General features: G+C 42.5%; 1 protein-coding gene across 5 annotated transcripts in view; it reads right to left on the reverse strand.

Annotated features, from left to right (window-relative positions):
- Positions 1-1,037: 1,037 nt before the first annotated feature.
- EWSR1 (EWS RNA binding protein 1) overlaps positions 1,038-25,565 on the reverse strand; it is a 30,257-nt gene continuing 5,729 nt past the window's right edge. Inside the window, exons 4-18 of one of the 5 annotated variants that reach the window (XM_032311378.1) lie at positions 25,294-25,417; positions 24,904-24,921; positions 20,388-20,574; positions 18,223-18,390; positions 16,241-16,452; positions 15,040-15,220; positions 12,237-12,271; positions 11,668-11,700; positions 11,320-11,438; positions 4,342-4,471; positions 3,339-3,461; positions 2,686-2,848; positions 2,139-2,236; positions 1,604-1,856; positions 1,038-1,446 (exon numbers count right to left, since the gene is read on the reverse strand). In XM_032311378.1, coding sequence (XP_032167269.1) covers positions 1,407-1,446; positions 1,604-1,856; positions 2,139-2,236; positions 2,686-2,848; positions 3,339-3,461; positions 4,342-4,471; positions 11,320-11,438; positions 11,668-11,700; positions 12,237-12,271; positions 15,040-15,220; positions 16,241-16,452; positions 18,223-18,390; positions 20,388-20,574; positions 24,904-24,921; positions 25,294-25,417 — 1,884 coding nt within the window. In that variant the 3' untranslated portion in view covers positions 1,038-1,406. Of the gene's footprint in view, positions 1,447-1,603; positions 1,857-2,138; positions 2,237-2,685; positions 2,849-3,338; positions 3,462-4,341; positions 4,472-11,319; positions 11,439-11,667; positions 11,701-12,236; positions 12,275-13,134; positions 13,411-15,039; positions 15,221-16,240; positions 16,453-18,222; positions 18,391-20,387; positions 20,575-24,903; positions 24,922-25,293; positions 25,418-25,565 lie in introns of those variants that run through there. The other 4 variants (XM_032311377.1, XM_032311380.1, XM_032311379.1 and 1 more) reach the window with 4 other exon arrangements.

Consider the following 25,565-nt stretch of genomic DNA (forward strand, 5'->3'; position numbering starts at 1 on the left):
CTTTTTATCATTCTTTAAGCTTTGAAAAGTCAGAATAAGATACAATTTCATACATGTGGACTTTTGAAATACGGACTAGTATCAAGTTATGCTGAGAGCTGTGGCTGCGACTTTAGGAGGCAGCGGTTCCATGGGACTCCCCCCACAGCTTGAGCCTCTCCACTTCCGAGCTAGGTGTCCTAGCTGCCAGTAACTGATTTCCCTGTCCCTGGCTGCCATTCAGGACTGTGTGTGCAGCCCTGCCCTAGCTGGTCTTTGCTGATGGGGTATGTTAAGGCCTGCATTTCTTCCTGAGCATCTGGCCATCAACTGACTTATTTGCAGACTGGGTTACATATAGTTGCTTACTTGGAAAACCTCTCTTCCCAGAAAGGCATGGTGGGGCCTCAAACTGGATGCTGGGAAACACCCTGAAATCTACTGGCCCAGACCTAAAGAGTCTTCACACAAATCCAGGAAAAGGCAAGACTGATCAAAAAGGCCCAGATGTTTTAGGGTCTGAGGCTCTTCTCATCTTCTCCATTATTTCAGAAACACGCTCATGAGAAAAGCCCTGGCTTCTGACCTCACACAAGGCAGCCAGGGATGGCTGAACAGTGGCCTCTATTCAACCACGTTCACAAATGCTGACCCTAGAACATCAAGAAAATGTCACATCACAGAGTGGGAAGTGAAAACAGTTCCCATTAGCGGTCACTGAAGCAGACTTCGTTCTGAAGCGTGTGGAGCCTGACTCGGAACACCCACGACAGCCCAACAGTGGCCTAGAAGCCAGTTACCCACAGTGTGGGGCATTACACAAAGCTACTCCCGGCGAACGAGCTGGATCTGGGCTGGATATCCCCATGGTGAGCTAGGGTTCAGGGTGAGGGGGGACACCGCAGCCCCCGTTTCCTTGCTAGCAGCACTACACCCGACATGGTGCCATCCTGACCATTATGGGTTTCCCCTCCCAGGACAGTGGAAGGAGCAGTTACGTGGTAGCTCGGGGCCCACTCCACGACTTGCAGCGACTGCGCAACAGAGGCCGAGAAGGATGACTGTTTATAAACATTTGGAATTTTATTTAAAAAAAAAAAAAAAAAAAACATCACAACCATGAACATTGTTACAGTTAGAGGCCCTCTTGGTTCTCCACAATGATACTGAGCATGCTCACAAGGGGTTCCCATTATTTAGTCTTAGTTAAACAACCATCTTTAAAAGAAGGAAAAAAAAAAACTCAGCACACTACCATTTAACTTGTTTTAATGTTTCTTCACAAATGGTGAAAAATACTAAAGTACAGACAAGGAATAATCATAATGTTGTGGCCAACATTATAAATATGGAATTATAAATTTAAAACATTTTCTGGTTTAAAAAATAAATCTGGTAGTCAATGCAGCTCTGCGGGGTCTCTGCGTCTAGTAGGGCCGGTCTCTGCGTTCCTGACGGTGCTCGCCTCTGTAAGTCCAAAAGGGGTGAGGGGTGAAAAGGGGGAAAGGAGAGGGTGCTTCCCGCCACCTCCCAGCGGAGCCCAGCCTGTTCCAGGTCAGCCTGTTCCAGGGCCTGCCACCTCCACGCGCCCTGGAGCCTGCAGCTGGTTCACACCAGCACGTACTTATCCATTTTTCCAGGTCCTCCGCGCCCGCCTCTTCTTCCTCCCATCTGTTCCATCAAAGGTCCAGGGGGTCCGCCGGGGCCACCCCGTCTTCCTCCACCAAAACCGCCTCGGTCCATGCCCCGGCCACCACGGAAGCCCCCTCTGTCTCCACCACGGCCACCTCTGAACATCCCACCGGGACCACCGCGGTCCATGAGGCCGCCTCTTCCGCCCCGCATTCCACCAGGGCCACCTCTGCCACGGTCACCGCCTGGAGGAGGAGGACAGATCAACAGCAGGACAGGGAGGACGGGAGCTGCTATGGATGTGCCTCAGAGGCTGCTCAGATCTGCCGCCTTCTCCCAGAGCAGAGACCAGATGCTTTACTAGGTCTGAGGGTCCGGGGCACTTCAGAAGGGACGCTGGAGCCTCAGGGGCTCCAGCTCCAAGACTACACTTCTGGAGACCCCCAACCTAGCTGTGAGCCCATCACGGTAACACATGAGGTTTGGAACCAAGATGCTGAGGGGATGCTCCCCAAACCTGTACTTACCAGGAGGTGGAAAGGGTGGTGGAAGGAAGCCTTCAGGCTTCGGGGCCTTACACTGGTTGCATTCTGTTCTCCAGGCAAAGTTCTGGTTTCCACAACCCCTGCATAAAATTTTATCACAACAGAAATCACTAACGAACGAAAGCCGTGAAGCAAAGCAAACGTGAGCAGGCACACACCGTATCCACCAGCACGAACACTGGAGCCTGGTCAAACACCACTGAGAGATCTGCTGACAGAAAAGGCTTTAGAGCCACAGCCTCAGACAGCAACAAACCCCAAAGACCGGTGTATGATCCAGAAAATGCTTGCACAACCATGTACACGGGGACCTCAGGAGTCCAGGAGAACCGTGACTTCCTTCAGAAGGCTCTGAAGATGGACTGATTTGGCCACCCACCCACCCCACGACCGAGCAATCAGGTGAAAGTTATCCCTAATACAACTCGAGACAGAGAATCCAACTGTCCTCCTCTCCAGAATGGGAATGGGTGGGACACAGGGTGACTTCACGAGCACAGGGTATCAATTTGTCAAGAGAAGTACATACGGATTGGGGCACTGCCAGTCTCCAGCTCGGTGCTGGACATTTCCTCCTCCGGATGGGTTCCCTCGGGAACCCCGGGGCCCTCTTGGGGGAAAGCCACCTCTATCTCCTCCACGGCCTCCCATGCGACCCATGGGGCCCCCAGGACCTCCTGGGCCCCCTGGACCTGCAACAGGAAAGAACCAGTCACTTCTGCACAGCACCAGATTTGCTGCAGGGGACATCTTTTAAGGGAATTCACACAGATCACGGCTGTCACTGTCCCTTCATTTGCCTCAGACTTTTCTGCAGGCCCAAGGACCCAGCTTCGAGCCTTCTGTGCACATCACTTTAGCCAGCTCCCACAACCTGTGAGGGAAAGGCATTCTCATGCAGAAAGACCCAAGCAGAACAAATAAACGGCACCTGATGACAGCAAGGCAGAGTGGTTCCCAGGCATTCCAGCCCCCCTTAAGCAAGAAATCCTTGTTCTTCTCTTCCTTTCATTCCTGCACTTTTAACTGTCAGCCTTTAGCGGTTCAGTATTGATTCCAGATTGACTTTTTAGTATTTCTAAGGGGCCTGTCTATACTCTGGAAATCAAGTTTCTCGAAGACAAGTGTAAAAAAACCACAGAGCAACAGAGCAATGGCCCGGGGAGGGTGTGTGGTAAACACCTGCACGGAGGGGCGGCGGCATCCCTCTGCCCTCACGGGGCGGCATGCCACCCCGCAGGCTGTTCATTGGAGGCTTCTTCCGAGCAAGAGACACCTTAAGTTTGCTCCCTTGAAAATCTTTCCCTGGAACCAGAGAACAGAACACCAATTACTCCCCATCTACAACTCTTCCCTCGAGGGACTGGGCAAAGTTGGGTCACTCCTCGTTCCCCAGCTCCACCACACCGTCACCCTCAACACCCCCCAACCCCATATAGCATGTGCCCCACCCACAACCTTCTCGATCTTTGCTAAGGCCACAAAACATTTTCAAGATACGTCAAAACTCCTTTACCCTAGGCGGGGGAAGTAAGCCAGGGGAAGGCCGAGTGCACGGCACCCTTGCCCCACAAAGGATGAGAAGTAGGGACAAGAGTATAAAGTGGCCAAGAGATGAGAGCCAGGACCTGTCCAATGACATTTTCAAGTTGGTTTTGTCTGCACTGAATTTCTGGAATCAATGCCAAGGCCAAATACGGATATATTTAAACTCAAATGTATACTGGATTTTTTTGGGGTGATCTGTACCTTCTGATACTTGTGCTTAGAGAAGCATTTACAATTTTAAGGTGGATCTGTAATCATGACTCAAAATAAGGGATCTCCTAACCCACAGCCAGCAACAGGGCTCTCCCACTGCAGAAGCGAGCCAGGCCCAGCGCTGCCCAACAGCCAGCCAGTACAGTACTGTGCTTCCCCAGTACAGAGAGAGGGTCTTCCTGCTCCTATGGCTCTTAGGTTCCTCCTTTCTGCTATGTGCATCTGTTCCATCTCCAAAACCACTTCTAAGAATGCTATTCTAATAGAATGACAAACACCAGCCAGCAAGACCCTTGTTTCACCTGCAGGTTGACAAGGGCAGCATGTGCTACAAGAGCCTTCATGTGCCCCAGGATGTGAAGTTAAGAATTTAAGTGCGTTAAGGCGGCCAGTGAGCGCCCCCTGTTGACTCTAGGGCTCCTACCATCAAACCACTCCACAGCGGCCTTGGCAGTTGGTGGGTCTTCATAGGACACTGTAGCGTCACCTTTGGGCTTTCCTGTTTCCTTGTCCAAGTAGATGTGAATCATGGGTTGTCCGGTTCTCTTGTTCATCTAGGCATAAAATAGCAGAGTTAGACTGTGACCAGAAACCCACTGCTTTTTGGGAGAAATTCAGAGAAGTTCCTTGAATTGTCTAAAGGGTCGAAAGCAGTAATTTTCCAGATACACATTTCACAGCAGGATGTTAGTTTATCTCCAAGTAGTGGCATTATTTCCTAAATTGCCACAACAAATATACGTGTGATTTTTAACTCTTAGGTGTAGGTGTCATGAAAACCAAAACAGACCTAAAGTTCCAAAGTATGTAAGTGAACCGTGTGCTTCCCATTGCTTCCCTAGTTGTCATCTCCTGGTGCCCTTGTACCTGACCCAACATGTTCTGTGCCCTCACTAACAGGCACCCAGTGACAACGGCCACATCTTAAGAGGCAGTCAGGCTTTGATGCCAGCACACAATCCATGTCTCGCATAAAGTAAAAATCACCCTTAAATCAGTAAGTACTGATATAGGGTTGTGAGTGTGCTAGAAGCATTCTTAAGTCTAACACAGCCAATTTTTCCTCCAGAGGTAGAACACACTACTCATTAGCTTTGCAGCCGAACACCAGATGTAACTTGCTTGAATTCAGGAGCAAAACAGTATAGAAGAACATGGTTTCATCTGTTTTCTGCATTTAAAGTGCCTATGATCAAAGCCTAATCTATACATGTTTGTTTATATAACACCTAGAGACACCTGAGAGTAGTGATTTATAGGCCAATTTTTTTTTTAAAGAAAGCTAACATTTATAAGACACGTATTAACACCTACGTTTTTATAAATGACATATAGAGACTGAAAAAAATAGGCAAAATAGCAGTATGAATGATGGGGCTATGTATTTTTAAAATCTCCTCTATGGGGCGCCTGGGTGGCTCAGTGGGTCAAAGCCTCTGTCTTTGGCTCGGGTCATGATCCCAAGGTCCTGGGATTGAGCCCTACATCAGGCTCTCTGCTCAGCAGGAAGCCTGCTTCCTCCTTTCTCTCTCTCTGCTTGCCTCCCTGCCTACTTGTGATCTCTATCTGTCAAATAAATAAAATCTTCAAAAAAAAACAACAACAAAAAAAACCCCACACCCAAACTCCTTTATTTTACAAAACTGACAGTATAGGAAAACCCCCACATACCTGCATAAACAATGTATCATATAACATCACAAGTAGAGAGATCTTCAGTATGCAACTCATAAGCTCTACCCAAACCAAATCTCTTTCTATATAAATCTCATTTGAAAAAGACTATAGTTAACAACTGAAAAAAATCTAAAAAATAAAACTAAAACAGCTAGATGGCTCAGGCAGTTATGTGTCTGCCTTTAGCTCAGGTCATGATCTCGGGGTCCTGGTATCGAGGCCCACGCAGCATTCCCTGCTCAGCCTGCTTCTCTCTCTCCCTTTGCCTCTCCCCCCAGCTCCTGCTCACCCCCAATTCATAAAGATAAACTCTTTTTCTAAGACTTAGAGAGAGAAAGAGAAAGGGGAGGGGGGTCAGAGGGAGAAGCAGACTCCCTGCTGATCAGGGAGCCCCGATGCAGGACTCAATCCCAGGACTCCAGATCATGACCTGAGCCCAAGGCAGTTACTTAACCAACTTAGCCACCCAGGCACCCCAGATAAAATCTTAAAAAAAGGAAACAAAAACACCCAAAAACAAAACTAATGAAGACTTGCAAAAACTATAAGGAGATGGTCTTTAGTAAAAACCTAAGTAAATGGGCATATATATTCATGGAAAAAACTACTATTATAAAAATGTCAATTCTCCTCAAACTACCTTATAGATTTAATAAATACTCAGTGGTTTTTTTTTTTTTTTAAAGATTTTATTTATTTGACAGAGAGATCACAAGTAGATGGAGAGGCAGGCAGAGAGAGAGAGGGAAGCAAGCTCCCTGCTGAGCAGAGAGGCCGATGCGGAACTCGATCCCAGGACCCTGAGATCATGACCTGAGCCGAAGGCAGAGGCTTAACCCACTGAGCCACCCAGGTGCCCGTTTTTTTTTTTTTTTTTTTTAATTTATTTGACAGAGCGAAAGATCACAAGTAGGCAGAGAGGCTGGCAGAGAGAGAGAGGGGAGAAGCAGGCTCCCTGCCGAGCAGAGAGCAAATGTGGGGCTCCATCCCAGGACCCTGGGATCATGACCTGAGCCGAAGGCAGAGGCTTAACCCACTGAACCACCCAGGTGCCCCTCAGTTGGGGTTTTTAAAGAACTTTGTAAGTGGAATTCTAAATGCATATAGAAGAGCCAGGAGTAAATAGCAAAGCATTCCTGAGGGGAAAGGACAAAACAGAAGAATCTGCTTTACTATAGATATCAATACTTAGCATAAAAATAGCTGCGCTAGGGGTGCCTGGGTGGCTCAGTGGGTTAAAGCCTCTGCCTTTGGCTCAGGTCATGATCCCAGGGTCCTGGGATGGAGCCCCACATGGGCTCTCTGCTCGGCAGGGAGCCTGCTTCTCCCCTCTCTCTCTCTGCCAGTCTCTCTGCCTACTTGTGATCCCTGTCAAATAAATAAATAAAATCTTAAAAAAAAAAAAAATAGCTGCACTATTAGTGCCGGACCATACAAATTAAAGTACAAAAGACCATCAGAAATAGATCCAGGCCTCCCTCCCAAACAAACAAACAAACAAACAAACAAATAAAATCTTAGAAAAAGGGTGGGGAGTTATGCGTCAGGTTGCTCAGTCAGTTGAGTATCTGCCTTCAGCCCAGGCCATGATTCCAGAGTCCTGAGATCAAGCCCTGCATTGGCCTCCCTCTTCAGCAGTGAGCCTGCTGCTTTCTCTCCCTCTGCTGCTCCCCCTGCTTGTTCTGTCAAATGAAATAAAATCTTAAAGAAAAGAAAAAACGTAATAGATCCAGTACGGGTGGAACTTTATGTGACAGATATATACCATCAAGGAAAGGATGGATCTTTCAATAAATGTTGTTGGAACAGAAGGTCTTACAAACAGAAAGACACAAACCAGTAAGGAAAAGGCTGGTAAGCTCAATGATATTAACAGCTTCTTCTATTCTTCAAAAGAATACATTGGCAGCATTAGCCGAGGACCAGCCTTCAGTAACTATAAGGAACTCTATGTAGGAGCGGCTCAGATGGCTGAGCATCTGACTCTTAATTTTGGCTCAGGTAATGATCTCAGGGTTCTGAGATCAAAGCCAGCACTGGGCCCTGCACTGAGTGTGCAGCCTGCTTGGGATTCTCTCCTCCTTCCTCTGCCCCTACCCCCTGCTCTCTCTCAAAAAGAAAATTAGATTAAATTTAAAAGAAGTTCTTTATAAAATAAAGTCCTTTTTTTTTTTTTTAAAAGATTTTATTTATCTCTTTGACAAGCAGAGATCACAAGTAGGCAGAGAAGTGGGCAGAGAGAGAGAGAAGGGGAAGCAGGCTCCTCGCTGAGCAGAGAGCCCGATGCAGGGCTCGATCCCAGGATCCTGAGATCATGACCTGAGCTGAAAGCAGAGGCTTTAAACCCGCTGAACCACCCAGGTGCCCCCTAAAATAAAATCTTTTAAAAAAAAGTTTTTAAAAAGATTTTATTATTTGACAGAGAGACACAGCGAGAGAGGGAACACAAGCAAAGGGAAGTGGGAGAGGGGGAAACAGGCTTCCTGCTGAGCAGGGAGCCTGATGTGGGGCTCGATCCCAGGACCCTGGGATCATGACCTAAGCTGAAGGCAGACACTTAACTGACTAAGCCACCCAGGTGCCCCTAAAATAAATACTTTAAGGAACTATTATGTAAAACAAGAAATGACAACTCAATGAAGAACAATTACAAGACTAACAGGCATTTCACAGAAGGCAGCATGCAACTAGAACATTAGTAGTAGGGTGACAGGCATTAAAGAGGACACGTGATGTGTTGAGCACTGGGTGTTATACGCAACTTATAAATTATTGAATGCTACATCTAAAACTAATGATGTTGTGAGATATGTGTATGTACCTGCACACATTTGCATCCATTAATTCAGTCTAACTCAATCTAAATTAAAAAGTTAAAGCAACAACAATAAAAAACCCAAAAATACCAACCATCATCAGGAACTAGGGAAAAAGGAAATTAAAATGACATTTCCTGGGCATGTGGGTGGCTCAGTCAGTTAAGCTCAGGTCACGATATCAGGATCAGGAGATGGGAGTACTGCATCGGGCTCCATGCTCAGCAGCAGTATGCTTGTCCCTCTCCCTTTGCCCCTCCCCTTGGTTGTGCTCATGTTCTTGGTCAAATAAATGAAATCTTATGAACAAAACCCCCCACCACATTTCCATTTTCCTCCAGCAGACTGGCATTAAGATAAAATTTCAGGTGATTCCCAGCAGCAGTGAAGATGTGGTGAATGCGGTCTCAGGAATGCTAGCGGCATCCACTAAGTTGCTCAGCCATACTATCAGCTTACGAAATCGAACATGCACACAGCTTTAGAACCAGCAATTCTATACTGGGTACAGCCGATCCTCATTATTTGTGAATTCAGTATCTGCAAATCTGCCTAACTCATTAAAATTTGTAACTTCAGAATCAATGCTTGTACACTCATGGACATGTACAGAGTGCCAAACATTTAAGTCGTCTGACGCACCTGGTCCAGTGGAGTTAAAATGACATATACTTCCCCCCACCCCTCAGTCCAGCTTCCTCTAGAGATGACCAGGGGATAGAGACTGTGGGGACAGGGCAGTGGTGCAAGAAGTTCTGGCCCTGGGGGTGGATGAATGTGTATGTCAACTCAGGCAAATCACTGGTCACTTCAGAACCTCATTTTCTCTTTGTAAGAGAAAACAGATATACAGAGGAAGTTGTTTTTAAAATTTAGGGTTATAATGTGAGATATGTGTATGTACCTGCACACATTTGCATCCATTAATTCAGTCTTTGTAGTGACTTGACAGAACTATTGCAAATAACAAGAACCAACTGTACAGTGGGGCCTGGGTGGCTCAGTTGGTTAAGTGTCTGCCTTTAGCTCAGGACATGATCCTAGGGTCTTAGGACTGAGCCCCACATTGGGCTCCCTGCTCTGTACCTGCTTCCCCCTCTTCCACTCACCCTACTTGTGTTCCCTCTATTGCTGTAAAAAAAAAAAAAAAAGAAGAAGAAGAAGGAAGAAGGAAGAAGGAAGAAGGAAGAAGGAGGAAGAAGAAGAAGAAGAAGGAAAGAACCAACTGTACACACACTGGACACACTACTGTCCTGTGCCCCAGGAGACGTACAAGAGTGTTCACTGCAGCACAGGCTCCACACCACAAACTTAGAAATAACCCAAAAGTCTATTACAGAATATATGAGTTACTTGTGATATACTTATAAACAAAATACAGGATTCCCAAACTTGAGTTTTTTTTTTTTTTTTTTTTTAAGATTTTTATTTGACAGACAGAGATCTCAAGTAGGCAGAGAGGCAGACAGAGAGAGAAGAAGGGAAGCAGCCTCCCCACTGAGCAGAGAGCCCGATGCGGGGTTCGATCCCAGAACCCTGGGATCATGACCTGAGCCGAAGGCAGAGGTTTTAACCCACTGAGCCACCCAAGTGCCCCAAACTTTGAGTTTCTGACCTGAGGACCCCTGGTCCCCCTTCCCAAGAGCTCAGTTTCTCTTAGTTATCCTAATAAGAACCCAAGTTTCCCACTATACATGAACTACAACAGTTCATACCTGTTCGCTCCTAGTATATTCCCAGAATAGCAGTCCCTCATAGTAGTGTTTAATAAACATTCTCCAAGGGGCACCTGGGTGGCTCAGTGGGTTAAAGCCTCTGCCTTTGGCTCAGGTCACGATCCCGGGGTCCTGGGATCGAGCCCTGCATCGGGCTCTCTGCTCGGCAGGGAGCCTGCTTCCCCTACCACCCCTCTGTCTGCCTCTCTGCCTACTTATGATCTCTGTCAAATATATAAATAAAATCTTAAAACAAAACCCGTTTGTTGTAATCTGTACTTCACAAAAAAGTGTCCGTGTAAGTATTATTTTTTCTTTTTAAGATTTTATTTATTCACTTGACAGACACAGATCACAAGCAGGCAGAGAGGCAGGCAGAAAAAGAGGAAGGGAAGCAGGCTCCTCGCCAAGCAGGAAGCTGGACATGGGGCTCGATCCCAGGACCCCGGGATCATGACCTGAGCCGAAGGCAGAGGCTTCAACCCACTGAGCCACCCAGGCGCCCCCACTGTAAGTATTCTTATATTAAGCTGACAATGATAAAGGATGTAATTGTTTTTTTAAAGAAACCTTCATTTTTCGTTTTTTAAAAAAATATTTATTTGAGGGGTGCCTGGGTGGCTCAGTGGGTTAAAGCCTCTGCCTTTGGCCCAGGGTCCTGGGATCAAGCCCCACATGGGGCTCTCTGCCCCACAGGGAGTCTGCTTCCCTCTCTCTCTGCCTGCCTCTCTGCCTACTTGTGATCTGTCAAATAAATAAATAAAATCTTAAAAAAAATTTATTTGAGAGAGAACAAAGAGCGAGCATAAGCAGGCAGAAGAGCAAAAGGGAGAGGAAGAAGGAGATTCCATGCTGAGCAGAGAGCCTGATGCAGGACTCGATCCCAGGACCCTGGGACCATGACCTGAACTGAAGGCAGACGCTTTACCAACTGAGCTACCCAGGCGCCCCAAAAGGACGGAATTGTTAAGTATGTCCACGCATGTTTGGCATTTTTCTACAAAAAAAGAAAGGTTTTCTTTTTGTTGTTTTTTTTTCCCTTTGGTATTTTAAGTAACAAACCACAATATACCCAGAAAGAAAAGTCAGGCAACTTCAGAAGCAGTCAGATATTCAGCAATTTTTTAACATCATCTCTTTAAAATTTCTGCTGATTTGAAAGATCTTCCTGCTCACAGTTACACTTTTACTTACCTTAACAACTCCACACTGCTTAAAAAAGTCAGCCAGATCATCTAAAGTCACATTGTCATTTAAGCCTTGCACATAAATTGCACTGTTGTCAGAATCTTCATCTGGATCTACAGGTGGGCCTTAGAAAAAAGACAAGGGAATTACTGTCCTGTATCTATAGAGACTAACCCACTAGTCTCTACTGCTCACCGCTATTGTGAGTAGCTGCTCATGATAAAAGGAGTCCCAAACTGCCTCTGACAGCAAGACTATCACACTGATCTCCCAGGCTGCTGAGCTCTAGCAGGAACTTACTTCTGTGCTGTTCATTTATAAGGCATGATACAAAATTCAAGAATTCAAAATTACCTAGATCAAGATCTGGTCCTTCATCCATGGGTCCTGCCAACCAGGAAAGATCATATAAAATATTATTAGTGCACGTCTTGCAAGCTATAAACCTTACAAACACACATAGCTATCTACTATACCACCATTTGATGGGGCTTCATTAAACTCAAAATGACCCGCACTGCTAAAATGGAGCAGTGCCCCTTTAACATTTGTGAAATATTTGCTAGGGTTTTTTTTTTTTTTTTTTCTGGTTTGCTTTTAAACCATTAACCAAATACACTCTCAAAGCTTATGTGCCAAATTAGTGTTAAATTTAAGTCAAAAATTTTCCTCCAAACGTACCAAATTTAAAAAACGTATTCTCCCCCACATTACAGAAGCAGTTGCTCAATACTTCAAGTTACCCTTTGTTTTGTAACCATAGGTTAACCTTATTACCCCTAAGACAATGCCGGCAGTACCCATTAGTCTCTTTGTATAGATCATTTTTAAACCGCTTATGAAACTAATAAAAAATTATAGTTTTCTAGAAACTGACTGTATTTTTTTTTAAACACTATCCATGGTAATACTCAAAAACTTACCACCAGGCTTATTGAAGCCACCTCGCTCTCCAGCGCTGCTGGGGGGATAAACGAAGAAATGAAGGCCTTTCCCTTTAAAAGCCAGTACCGCTCTGAGCCTTGGGGGGGCTCGTGGGGAAGAAGGGCACTGGCTAAACACATCTCCAAACAATGCATCTCTCTCATCTCGTCACTATGCCTTTCTTCAGGGCAGCTTGCTCAAATTTCCTTTATATACAACCTTGCTTGTCTGATTGTACACACCAGTGTGGTTGGTTCCTTTCATTTCGGGGGCTGGTATTAATAGTGCAATACTTGGCAAATAGGGGCGAAAAGAATCAATCCCAAACACCCACCCCATCAGCTGAAAAACAGGGAGAGTTTGGTTGCAGAGAGGAGTAGCAAGCAGGGGCAACTGCTTTCCATGTTCATAAAGGTGCACCCTCAACCTCTCCTAGGGGAGAGCCAAGTGAGGCTTCCTAACAAGTCACAGAGTGTAATAAAGCAGGAGACAACCACATTAAACGCCTACAACACACATCAGAGGACGCATCCAGCCAATCTTCAGCATAAAGCCATACAATTCAGGGAACTAATGGATTTAACAATCGCTGTGAAAGGAGAATTTACAACAAATATCAAGGCTCAATAGACTGGGGGTGCAACTTTATAGACACATCAGTTGAGGACAGTGATGACAGCAGTATAAAATGACTGCCTTACATACTGTAAATTGGGGAAGGGAACATGATGGGTCTTTCTTATTTTTCCTTTAAGATTTAAATAAAGGCAGCTCCTCACTGGGAGGCCCTGAGATTTTTCTAACCAGTATTGCACCTTTAATACCTGAATATACAATTTCAAGCTGTTGCATGCAGCTTTGTTTCCTTTTTAAAAGTACACACCATAAAATGTTCTCTCTCTTTAAACACAAAAGTTTACACTTTAATGTTACACAATTCTAGAGTATTATACCTCCTCTGGTTCATTACCAAATAACAAGTATGCAGTTACCAAAGTTACAGAAGGATTCCATTTATACAATGAATACATTTTGTTAAAAATATTCTATGTATATTTTTCCTCTCCATATGGACACCGTGTCTAGTCCCACTTTTCATTATGCTGCCGGCTGAGTACTGAGTACGGGTACTTTTTAAGTATTGAAGTGTATACAAGGCTCTCACTTTGTAACCTGTAGCATATAAATGCGACAAAGCATGTTAAAAAGTTTCCACGTTTAACAGCCAATGAAAATATCAAAATACTGAGGCAATGAAAAAGGGCATGTTAACAACATTTGAGTGCCTTACCTGCAGAAGACACTGAAAACCATCACCACACCAGAGTAAAAAAGAGGGGAGGGGAGAATGCCCCTGTCCTGTCCCCAAGGGATCCAACCGACTGCTTCACAGTCAGTTGAAAAACCTGGGGGGAAAGCCACAACTTTTTTCTATGGCTCCAGGAGAGACTTCTCGTCCAGAAAGAGGGGATTCCTCTACTAGCAAAATTAGTAGAATTATCACTTCTGGAGTATTAAAATGAATGAACTCGAAATTGTTTTTGCAATTGGAAAATACTAAGAATTCTAGGTGATTGGAGAAGATGTGATGATAGTAATTTCAAGTGTCTATGTCTATTTTAAAACATCCATAAAGAAGTGAAACCTTTATAATGGAATGACATTCTCCAAATCAGTCTGATTTTACTTAATACCAAATTGTTCATCAATTTTTTTATGTTGTCAAGTAACTGTTTCTTCCAATAAAGATTTCACCAGACTTTTAAGTTATGCAGAACCATATTTTCAATCAGTTATCTTTCAATAGGATACAAATATGAGAACACAAAAATTAAAGATTAACTTTTTATCTAATTTTGAAGTCCACATCTATAAAAAGAAACCCTACCCAATTTTTTCTTGAACCAATGGTGGCACCAAATCCAATTTATACTTAATATGTAACATTCTGCATAACTTTTTTTTTTTTTTTTACTAGTTTATATAGGGACAGAACACACACAGAACTAAACCTTCTGGATTATGTTAACCACCAACAGTATACCTCACCTTCATTAAAGTACAGACACCGGATAGGGAAGAAGGGGTAGGACAAGGGAGGGGAGGGGCAGGCACAGATAGCAGGGTTATGTTATTGATCTAAACAAAGTTTTCTAAACCAGATTGTGCCATCAATCAAAATGGTCAAACCGATTTAGACTTTCCAAAATCTCCAAATAGGGAGTGATCCTGTAACTATATACATTACTCTGCAAAAAACTTTTAGACTTTTCTGTGTACCAGGTGCACTTCAGGCCATAGTTCAGGGGTTATGGGACCAAGATCTTCATCATTACGTTCAACAATTCCAAGTACAAACAGAAGTTGGGGACAAACACTGTGGAAAACAGCTCCATTTCTTTTCTGCAGTATATATACACCAGGTATTTCAAGACAACCATTCAGAGGTAATTAGTTAAAAACCTAGGGGTGTTAGAAGGGTTGTGTGTGTTCCATCCCAAATCTATTACCCACAGAGGCTTTTGACCTCTGGAAACCATGAAGGGAACTGAAAGCTCTTGTTTCAAAACCATTCTTTGTTCTCCCCAACCCAAGGAAGTAGACTGGCAGGGAAATAAGCGAACTGCCACTTAATCTATGCCACAAAGATGACATTTCCATGTTTTAGAAGATGGCCTGGGCTCAACTGATTGTCCATGGAAATGCAGAAATAAATTTCTTATGTCTTTCAGTCCCTTCTTTCCATTGAAAATCCTATGGATGAAACAAAATTAGGTAAAAGGAGAAAAGGTTTGCTCTTACCCCATTCCACCGCGTCCTCCTCCCCGCCCACCTCTGCTCATGCCTCCACGATCAAATCCCCCTCTTCCCCTGCCCCGGTTATCAGGGCCACTCATGCTCCGGTTTTCTCCTGGTCCGGAAAATCCTCCAGACTCCTGCCCATAAACACCCATGCTACTGGGGTGGTCCTGTCGGAATGAACCTGAGGAAAGAGTCACATCTGTAAGCCATGGACCAGCATTTGAACCACTGCCAGTCGTACTTCTCCTGGAATCACAGAATGCTCAATTGCAAGGCACTAACCAAGGCACCATCTTCTTTAAACCTAACAAAGCACCTCTAATCATGTAGGAGCTTTTAACTTTAACAAAAACTGCAGGTTCAACAGAGCTGAGGTAACCTTACATAGTTAGCCTGGGAATAAAACACCCAAGTAAGAAAAAGCCCTCTGGTCAACAGTTTACAGGGTTTTGTATCCTATGATGCCTCCAAAACCTGCTTCTTTAAACTACTCTCAAGAAACAAAAACCGGAGGCAGGTTTCTTAGGGCTTTATTATGTTGCTGAAGCTTGGGCTCCATCAAGAAGCACTACTCATCTCATAGCCGGAATGAAACATGCCCATGGATGGAGTTTCATTAAAAAACAACTATCCAGGTAAAAATTAAATTGTGAAGACAGTTTTGAGTTTTTGGTTACTTCTCCATGTAAAACTAAGTGTTCTATGAGAAGAACCCCTCCCCCCTTTTTTTGATTAGATGTAAAAAAACCAAACCCAAAATACAACATTACTTGACCACCAAAACTGCAGTTAAAAAAAAAAAGAAAGAAAGAAAGAAAGAAAAAAAAAAAAAACCCACACACAAAACTGCACTAGTCTTCAGAGCTATCTGTTCATGCCCTTTTAATAAGTTGGGGTGGGCAGGCCACAGAAATGCCAGCTTCACTCACTGTATGTAATACCTCCTCAGAGAGCAAGGCTGGCATCTTAAAATGTTTTCTCTGGTTAGTTACAAGCTCTTTCTTTCTTTGCAAGGCCTACTACCAATTAAATTGGAGAAAAGCACTCAGGTCTTTAATGGGACATCCAAGCGGTTAGCCAGGATGTTATGACCTAAAGATGCCCTGGAGTCCAAAAGTAAACAACCATAAAGACCATTTCCCGATGTTCAGAAACTCCAAACATAATCATTCTTATTTGGTTTTCTCTCTTAGCAACTCACTCTGCTGCCCGTAGCTGCTGCTCTGTTGGCTATATTGACTTGGAGCCTGGCTGTAGGATCCAGTTTGGGGGGGATAACTAGTGGGCGGCTGCTGCCCATAGCTGCTTTGTTGACCATAGCTACTCTGCTGTCCATAGCTGCTCGGCTGCCCATAGGTGTTCTGCTGAGAGTAACTGCTCTGATCATAACTAGTCGGCTGTGTAGAGGAGTAGCTGAAAAAAAGAAAAAAAGGTTTTTAGGAAGGCGAGGGTCATTACTTCTTCAAGCCCCCTAAATATAAAAGATATTCATAGCACGTGACATAGAAACCCTTAAAAACACTTTCTACAATCAACAGTTTCAATTTAAAATAAGTGAGTATTTTGGTATTCAGAACAAAGTTTTAAATGCAAAACAAGGGAAAACTATTAAAAACGAATCTGTAACATTATATAACCCTTAGGAGTCTCCTCTTTTACCTCCCACCCCCTTAAAACCATAGTTTTCAAGTAAATTCAAGGCAAATTTGGGAATATGGTGTTTCCTGCATTCAGGGAAGAATGTGTGCATGTGTACTCAGAGGAAAAGCCACGGTGGACCAAGTCTGCCTCCAACAATTCTTCAGTCACGACAGTGACTGTTCTGAAGGTACAGGCTGCCTGATGTGTGTGTGGCCACACAAATATGGCAATCTTCTGACATCTGTCCAAGTTTCATATTGTTTCGCTATACATTGTATACAGTTTTAAACTTTCAGACATGCCTGATCATCTACGAAATCTTAAGATGGATAAGGAAATTTCAGAATCAAGGCCCTAGACAAGAGTATTAAGTATTAAGAGTATTCATCTTTTGACATGACAACCACATGACAGGGAACTAACCAAGGGTACCTTCTTACATAGAAATAAAGCTCGAAAGAACTGCTATTAAACTTTAGATGAACTATGGAAATGAAAATAAAGACACTGTATTTAAAAGTACGACTAAACTAAGCTGCTATCCTATCTCCCAACATGGCTGTATGGACTCAATAGCTTCTCTTCAGTGTAGTGTTTATTCAATGGGCCAGATCAACCACCCCCAGCAGCACAGGCACAGGTGGGCTCTGCGGAAGAACTGCTGTAAGCCCTGCCCACAGATGCTCTACTCTGTATACTTACCAAGTCAGCTGTATTTTGTTCACAAACCTGTTCACACCTGCTGCACTTTCATGTGTAAATCAATGACACTGAGTGCAAAAAAGGGAAATGCTACCTCTACCAAAACTAAGTTAACACTTTAGAAAACAATTCAGACAGTTCATTTGAAAACCTGCTTCTAATTAAATATAAGTGGGAAAACTTGAAGTTCTTCCTCTACTTTACAAGAAACCCAAATGAGATTCTGTAGCTGTTAGGGTGGTTAACTTAGGACAGAGAGTACAGAATAAACCTGTAGATGAAAGGTCCTGGCCCAATCATTAAAAGACTTCTGCATGGGGGTGCCTGGGTGGCTCAGTGAGTTAACCCCTACACTGGGTTCCCTGCTCAGCAAGAAGCCTGCCCTCTCCCTCTCCCCCTGCTTGTGCTCTCTGTCGAAGAAACAAAATATTAAAAAAAGAGTTGTGTGTGAATGGACCTCAAGTGAGGTTAAACATAAAATGATTAAAATGAAGTTTCTTTCTTTTCATGTCTTCCACTTTACCCATCCTAAAACTACACTGGAGGTGGCTTCTACGGTTGGGTTTACCTGCTTTCATATACTTGTTTCTCATCTGTCTGAATTAACTAAAATAGCGAAATTAAAAGGAAGAACGTAGAGTGGTAAAAATGTTTTTGTGTTTAGAGAAGGAGTTACGGCCAACCTAAGACTGAAGTTTTAATGTAACAATCTGTGGTCAGGCTCATCACGGGGAGAGTCAGATAACCTATTTCACCTGAGGAAGAAGCAAGATGGTCAATAGCCTGAAAGAAAAACTGTTACTCTACTAGCTTGCTGGCTGTGCGAACAAAGACACTGACCTGGTAGGAGGATAAGATGGTGGTGCCGTGACTGGCTGCATGGGGTAGCTCCCAGGTACCTGGGGATAACTGTAGTTACTCTGTCCATATCCTAGGCTGGGCTGGTTGTAACCCCCTGTGCTAGATTGAGGTTGACTAGTCTCAGCGGGTTTGTTACCATCCTGCGGTCTAAAAGGAGAAATAAAAAAGTAAGACTTTTTCCCCCTCAGCCATAAAAGTGGGTGAGAACTCTATAACCTCTGAGCAACATGCAATGTTAGGACTGAGCTTGGAAGTAAATACAATTGTCAACTGAATTCCATCAAACCCAGTCTTGGTCCAACTGTATTTGCTGGAAGAGAACACTAAGGGGGAGAATTAATCACATCCACAGATGAGATACCAACATGTTCCACTCGTTCCACTGCTATCAAAGGCAGTTACAGTATTTTCTATTGCCAATTTCAGTGATCTGGGAGGGGAGGTGATTTGTTAGGGAAGAAAATGCTTTTTTTCCAAAAGGGACTACTGAAGACAGACAAAAAATTGACAATAATGCAAAGTGTCATGTTAAAGTAACATTTATATAAGTTCACAGCATTTATAAATTTGGATTATTGTGTTTAAGTTTCTCATTTATTAAGAACAGACCTGAAAATACATGTTCTAACTTGGACTTCCATAAATAAATCTAACCTTGCCTGAAAGTCTCCATATGGAAATACCCGAATAGGGGAGGGAATCACCCCCTCCAGCCCCAGCTCCCAGCAATGCTTGAATTGGGAAATATTAAATAATAAAAACCAATCCCAGTCCCAAAGGAAAAAAACAAAACAAAATCCCCAGGGTTTTCTATTACCTTTTAGCCCTAACAGTCTGCAAGAAGACTGCAGCAAAGTGAGCTTCAGCTATAGTAAGCACACCCCCAAGAAGCAGGCAAACCAGATAAGGATGTGGAAGTACTGGTTTCTCCAGAGCTGAAAAGGGTCACAAGCCCCCTCTTTCCAGTGGAAAAGGGAGTAGTTGACACTGATCATGAGACGGTTTTAAAGTGGTAAGGACTGAAAATCAAGAAAAAAAAGGAGCCCCCCTCCAATAATAAAAAACAAAACCAACTGATATATAACTTCCCACTCCAGCTATGGCTTGGATATACTGTTGCAATGGATCATCAAATGGGACTTCAAACAGCTGGTAACATTCTGAAATACCTAGGTCAACTGAAAGGGAACCCTACAGGAATCAGTTAGTTTAGTCTAGCTACTGCACAGGATCTCTAGTAGATGTAAACTACTAAGTAGCTCTGATTACTCACTGTGCACTTTAGAAGTAATTTCATGAGTGTTTGCCAGAGCTAAGTTCTTACCTCTACAGTAGGCAAAAAGTCTAGGTTACAAGTTGATCTCTTGTTTATTCCCTAAAAAGTCTTCTTTCAAATCAGAATTCAATGTTCCTTCAAGACTGTATGCAGAAGCCACCTATGTGCATTGCCTAAAGCAAAGACCTGAAATCTTCTGTTAAGTAATAATCAATACTATTTACCTGCTCATTAGTCATGGAGTATGAAACTGTTTGCCCAAATATTCACCCCAAAGCAAGGTACCCACTTAAGAATACATACTTGCCTACGATATTTAGATGACCAAGCCACTACATAATACAGAAAAAAAAATGTCAATTCTTTCCACCAAGACACAAGTGTATGACTTCCCACCTCCCCTGTACTGTGAATTGCCATGTTTTTCCCAAAGAGAGAGCTGTTATCCATTTACAAAGTCAATAAAACCAAAAGTACAATTCTATCAGTTGTTCTGTTGTGAAGGAAAACACACACTCTTTTTTTTTTTTCTGGATTTGGTAAAGTAAATACAATAGTCTCCTCCTACCCTAAAAGGTCACTCTTTTAAAACTGGATGTCTAGAAACTAGACATCTGGCCAGTGACATTCCTCATCTTGGCCTCTGGATGGCACCATTTTTCTACTAAATGGAGAACAATGTGTCTGTGATGCATCCTAAAGCATTACTGTGATGACTATAAGCACACAGTGAACCTCTAAAGGTAAGTATGTTAAGAGTGACCATTAAAAAGGAAAGAAGTCCTGGAATCTCTAACTGTGCATAATTGCTCTTTCCCGAAACAGGCTGATGTGCCCTAGCGTAGGAACTAGGGGAGTGTGGCCTTACCTTGCAGGTGCGGTGGCTGCCGGCTGCTGCCCATAGGCTGGGTAAGCAGGTTGAGTGCCGTAAGCAGACTGAGCTGCATAGGAGGCCTGGGTGGTAGTGACCGTAGCAGTGGTGGTATCGTAAGCACCAGTGCCATAACCCTGGACAGGCTGGCTGTATGCCTGGGGGGCAGTTGGAGTAGTATAACCTAGAACAAAAGAGAACTACATCAGTTTTCTGGCTCCTCAGAGAGTGCCTAGACACTTGTTAACAAAATAATTTGTAAACCACCTACTTTAAACCATTAAAATATTTAGCCCCTTTAAATACTTCCTCCTCCACTATGAGTAGCAACCAACCAATATTTAAAGCTTAAATTGTTTGAAAGTACCCAGTTTTCAGCATAGCACTCTCTTCAGCTCTAAAATCATACCTAACAGAAAGGAGGAAACAGGGTATACTACAGAAAGTATTAGTACATAAAACAAGGTTCCTGCTGCACCTTCCCCTCTGGATTCAATAGGAGAAAAGTCTGCTTTTGGGGATCCTATACTGGTCTTGCTAGCAGGTCTTCCAAACAATTTCAACTAGTTAAGTACCCCAAAAAACTCTCAAGCAGGAATAAAATGTCCCAGAAAGGAAAAAGCAATGACACATTGCTAAAATAGCTAAAAATGATGAACCAGGTAATAGTCCTAGCATTAAAACCTGTAATTTGGAATTATTTTTCATTCAGTCCCAAGCATTCCGACATGGGCAGCTCATGTTTAATTAAAGGATGCTGAAATCCCAGAGAACATGTGTTTAATTTTCCATGGGAGATGTCCAAGAACTACTTTTGTTCCAGGTAACAACTAAAAAGATGTTTGCTATCAGCAGTAAATTTTGAAATGGCACTTGAATAAAATATTACAAATTATACTTGCTTAAGAATAACCAAGACAGATTATCTTATTTGACCTTTCTGATAAATGATTTTAATTAAACTTAATACCCTCCAAATAAACCTTTAAAATATAGATGATGAAACCATCTAAGATTCTAGGCTTGTCATCAAATTATCCACCCTCCATTCCTTTTTTATTTACCCATCACAAGCAAAAAAGTCTTTTTCCTGTTTGGAAATATTGAAAGTAGACCCTAGAGCTAGCCATGCTGGTCCCCTAACCAGGTATCCCAAAGACCTGCTGCATTCAGAGGTATGAGGCAAACCAAGGTAGGTTCCTTCCTGCCTCTACCAGACCAGGCAGGGATGCAGACCCTTTCATCTGAACGTGGCTTGCACTGTGACAAAAGTCCCCCCCCCGCCAATGTCTGCAGCTCCTAACCTGAGTTCTCATCCTGTGAGATGTGTCATAACCTTTCCTGGTGCTGGGCTCTTCTGACTCCTTCTAATGGTCAGTGAGCACAACAAACTAGCGGTGCAATAAAAATTTGGGTTTACATCCACCAAAAAGTAGCCTACATCTCACTAAAGTATGAGAGTTTCAGTACTTAGAGCAAATCAATTAAGATCGCTCATTTTAGTTAAAATTTAGGCCTTAAACTTCAGTTAGAATTAAGTGTCCTCATTATACATACAACTTACTCGTCAACAACAAACACCAATTTCTCTTTTTACGTGTCACCTCCTGTAGCACAGAGTGTAATACTTTTTTCCCCATTCCAAACATTTTAGGGAAATTCTAAAACTAATACACAAAGACAGTAATTTCCTTCTCAAACTGCTAGGCTGAAATATGTAAGAAAGCATAATGCACAAAACAGAGAACCTCAAGCAATGAAGTTTTTTGAGTTTGCAAGTCATCCATCTGTTTATTTAATTTAAAAGTGCTTTGCAGGGGCACCTGGGTGGCTCAATGGGTTAAGCCTCTGCCCTGCCCTCAGCTCAGGTCATGATCTCAGGGTCCTAGGATCAAGCCCCGCATCGGGCTCTCTGCTCGACAGAGAGCCTGCTTCTCCCGACATCCCTCTGCCTACTTGTGATCTCTGTCGAATAAATAAAATCTTTAAAAATAAATAAATAAAAGTGCTTTGCGGAGTCCTAATGTCAACCATATAAAGCACTCATTTATTTAAATTTAACTGGAATCTAATTCCACCTACCCCATTACTCCTACACAGATTTTTTTCCCCTACATGATGACAAGACCATCTATAAGATTCACAAGGGCAATTAAAAACAACAGCAACAACAAAGACTGATCGGGGAAATAACCAATATTATAAAACTATACAGTAACTGTTAGAGCCTTGGAGTGCTAAAGATTACGGTAATAGACACTGGGTTAATTAATAATCTTTAATTAATCTCTAGTACCCACACAAACGGCCAGGCAAATGAGCAAAAATTAACAGAGCAAAATGATTTAATGAAAATAAAAAAGACCAATGGCAAAAGACAACACATCTACTCTGTGCTGATGACTTTAAGGAAAAAGGTAGTAAACATTACACAAATCAACCAAAATTTTTGTTTTAACTTGAACAGTAAAAACTAAAGTTTCTATTCTAACTAATGAAATGAGAATTTATATGGCCACTTTCTCTTAAAGCCTAATTTTAAAAATTCCATTAGGAGAAAAGGGTTTTTTCCTACATTCTGCTCAATAATTATCCAATTACTTTTATGTGTAAAGACTACATGAAGGAAGGAAAAATGTGTGCTTGAAGCCACTTACTAACTCTGAGAGTCCTAACTTAGTTTTTGGTTCAGCCTCACTTTGCCCATCCGGTTTAATCCCAGTCTCTACACTCCAAAGGTCGATGGGAGCATTAAGGGAGATATGTATGGTTCTTCATAAACTATAAAATCCATAAAACAGTCCTTATTAAGTGCAGTCTCTTGCTCATCAAAGTCACTGATTTCTGTATCAGAATGTCCTATGTTTGTGTGCTCACAGTGGGATTTGTTCAATTAATGACAATAAGAATACAGGACTCTAAAGAACCTAGAAGACCCTGTGTTTCCTATAAGTGACTTTATCATATTCGTATAAAATGATCTAGAAATGCCAAAGGCTTAATCTAAGCTGTATTATTTATCTTCAAATGATACTTATTTTTAAAAATGAGGGAAAGCTGGGGTGCTTTGGGGCTCAGTCAGTTAAGTGTCTGCCTTTGGCTCAGGTCATGATCCCAGGGTCTGGGACCCAGCCCCAGGTCAAGGTCCCTGCTTAGCAGGGAGCCTGCTTCTCCCTCTCCCTCTCCCTGCCACTCCCCCTGCTTGTGCATACTCTGTCAAAATAAAGAAATAAAACCTTAAAAAAAAAAATGAGGGAAGGTGGTCAAAAACTACAAAGTTCTGGTTGCAAAATAATATTCAGGGATGTAACCTACAGCATGGTGATTATAGTTAATAAACTGTATTGTGTATTTTAAAGGTGATAAGAGAATAGACCTTGGATGTTCTCACTGCAAGAGAAAGTTTGTTAACTGTGTGGGCCAATGGATGTTAACTAGATTTTCTGTGGTAATCATTTCACAACATAAACAAATATGGGATCATTAGGCTGTATACCTCAACCTCCTATTATATATCAATCATAATCTATAAAAAATTAAAATAGTTTGAACATGTAAAGTTCAGTCTCACAATTTCAAAATTCTGTGCTAAAAATCCAAACTGTGTAGTTCTAGCTCCAGCTTTTCCTTCAGCTGCAGCTAACACCAGCAGAAGTGTAAAGAGTTCCTATCCTATTTGAGATATGCATTAGCTACACAGATTAGGAAATACTGCCCATCTAATCCAGGACACCGTCACTCAAGGACATAAATTACAGATACAGATTTTTCCCCTACTAAAGACTCTGAGATAAGTTGACGTGTAACTTAGGGAATTGAAAATAGTTTGAAAATAAGAGTTCTTACGTTTTTAAGACTTTTGTATTCAATATTCCCTTCTAATAATAAAGAAAAGAATGGGTAGATAGGAAGAAGGAAGGGTTTCTAAAAATGTTACACAGCAGCACTAAACATAAAAATTCTTTTAAGTTTTTCACATACTCCACTCAATCCTAGTATAAAGATACAATTTATTCTAATTCTCAGAATAGTTTATCTTTTAGCTCCCCGGAATGCTGTTCTTTAACACACACTATGAATTAAAATAATTCATTAACATTTAAAACAAAAAATAAAATGTATCTGGACTGGAAACCAACCAAGAGACAAACATTACATGCAGGGTGGCGGTCTGTTCCACTAAATAAATCTACTCATGCAAGCTATCCTTCAGGGAATAGGGGGCAATCAGCTGGGAAATAGTCATCTGAAATACCTTTGGGAAAGTGAACATCTATTATTAAGGCCTGACACAAAATAATGTAAAATAAAGCAAAACCTCTCCCAAAATCACAAAAAGAAAAGAACATGGATCTGTGAATGGCACCTGAAGCAATTTCCCATTAGCACCTTGTTGTGTGTGATGTTAGAAAGTTTGAGGGTTAAACAGATGAAAACACCTAAAGGGTCAACATTACAAGGTTAGACAAGATGAAAAGCATTTCCCATGCAAGAATGAGCAGGATAGTCAAACCTGTACTGGTCCCTTCTACTGTGGAAAGCACAAAACAAAAAGTAGAGGGTACACTATCAGATGAAGCAAACAGATGTGAAAATCAGTTTGATTTTAAGCAGCTCACTTTAAGAAGGCTCATTCTTACCCAGTATTACCATTAGCACAATCTTTTACATATTCTCCATTTTGTTTTAAGATTATTCGATACACTGACTGAAATACTTAAAAGGAAATTATCCCACCCACATTCTTTCAGAAATGCTTCAGAAGACTATAAGGGAATGGGAATAAAGGATCCTCAGATGCCAAGGTATGGAAAAGAATATACACCTGAGGACATACGTAACAAGATTCTTAGCAAACACCCCAGTGGCTATGATCTAAAAGTCTCTCCAAGGCAGGCCTTACCAGCAGGAGGCTGTCCATAAGAAGTTGCATAGGCGGTCTGCCCATAGGTAGCAGTGGTCTGAGCTTGGGTATAGCTGACATCAGTGGGCTGTCCATAGGTTCCATAACTTTGCTGCCCATATGCCTGCTCAAAGAAAAATGGATGCAAGTTCATATATAAACCTTGTATTTTAGTTTAAAAAAAAAAATCGACTTATTTCTAAGTCTCTAAATTGGAAGAATCAAAGCCAGAACTACTGCTTTCTAGTAAACATTGTAAAAAACAGGCAAGT

This window comes from Mustela erminea, chromosome 13, assembly GCF_009829155.1.
Source record: "Mustela erminea isolate mMusErm1 chromosome 13, mMusErm1.Pri, whole genome shotgun sequence".
Lineage (NCBI taxonomy): Eukaryota > Metazoa > Chordata > Mammalia > Carnivora > Mustelidae > Mustela > Mustela erminea.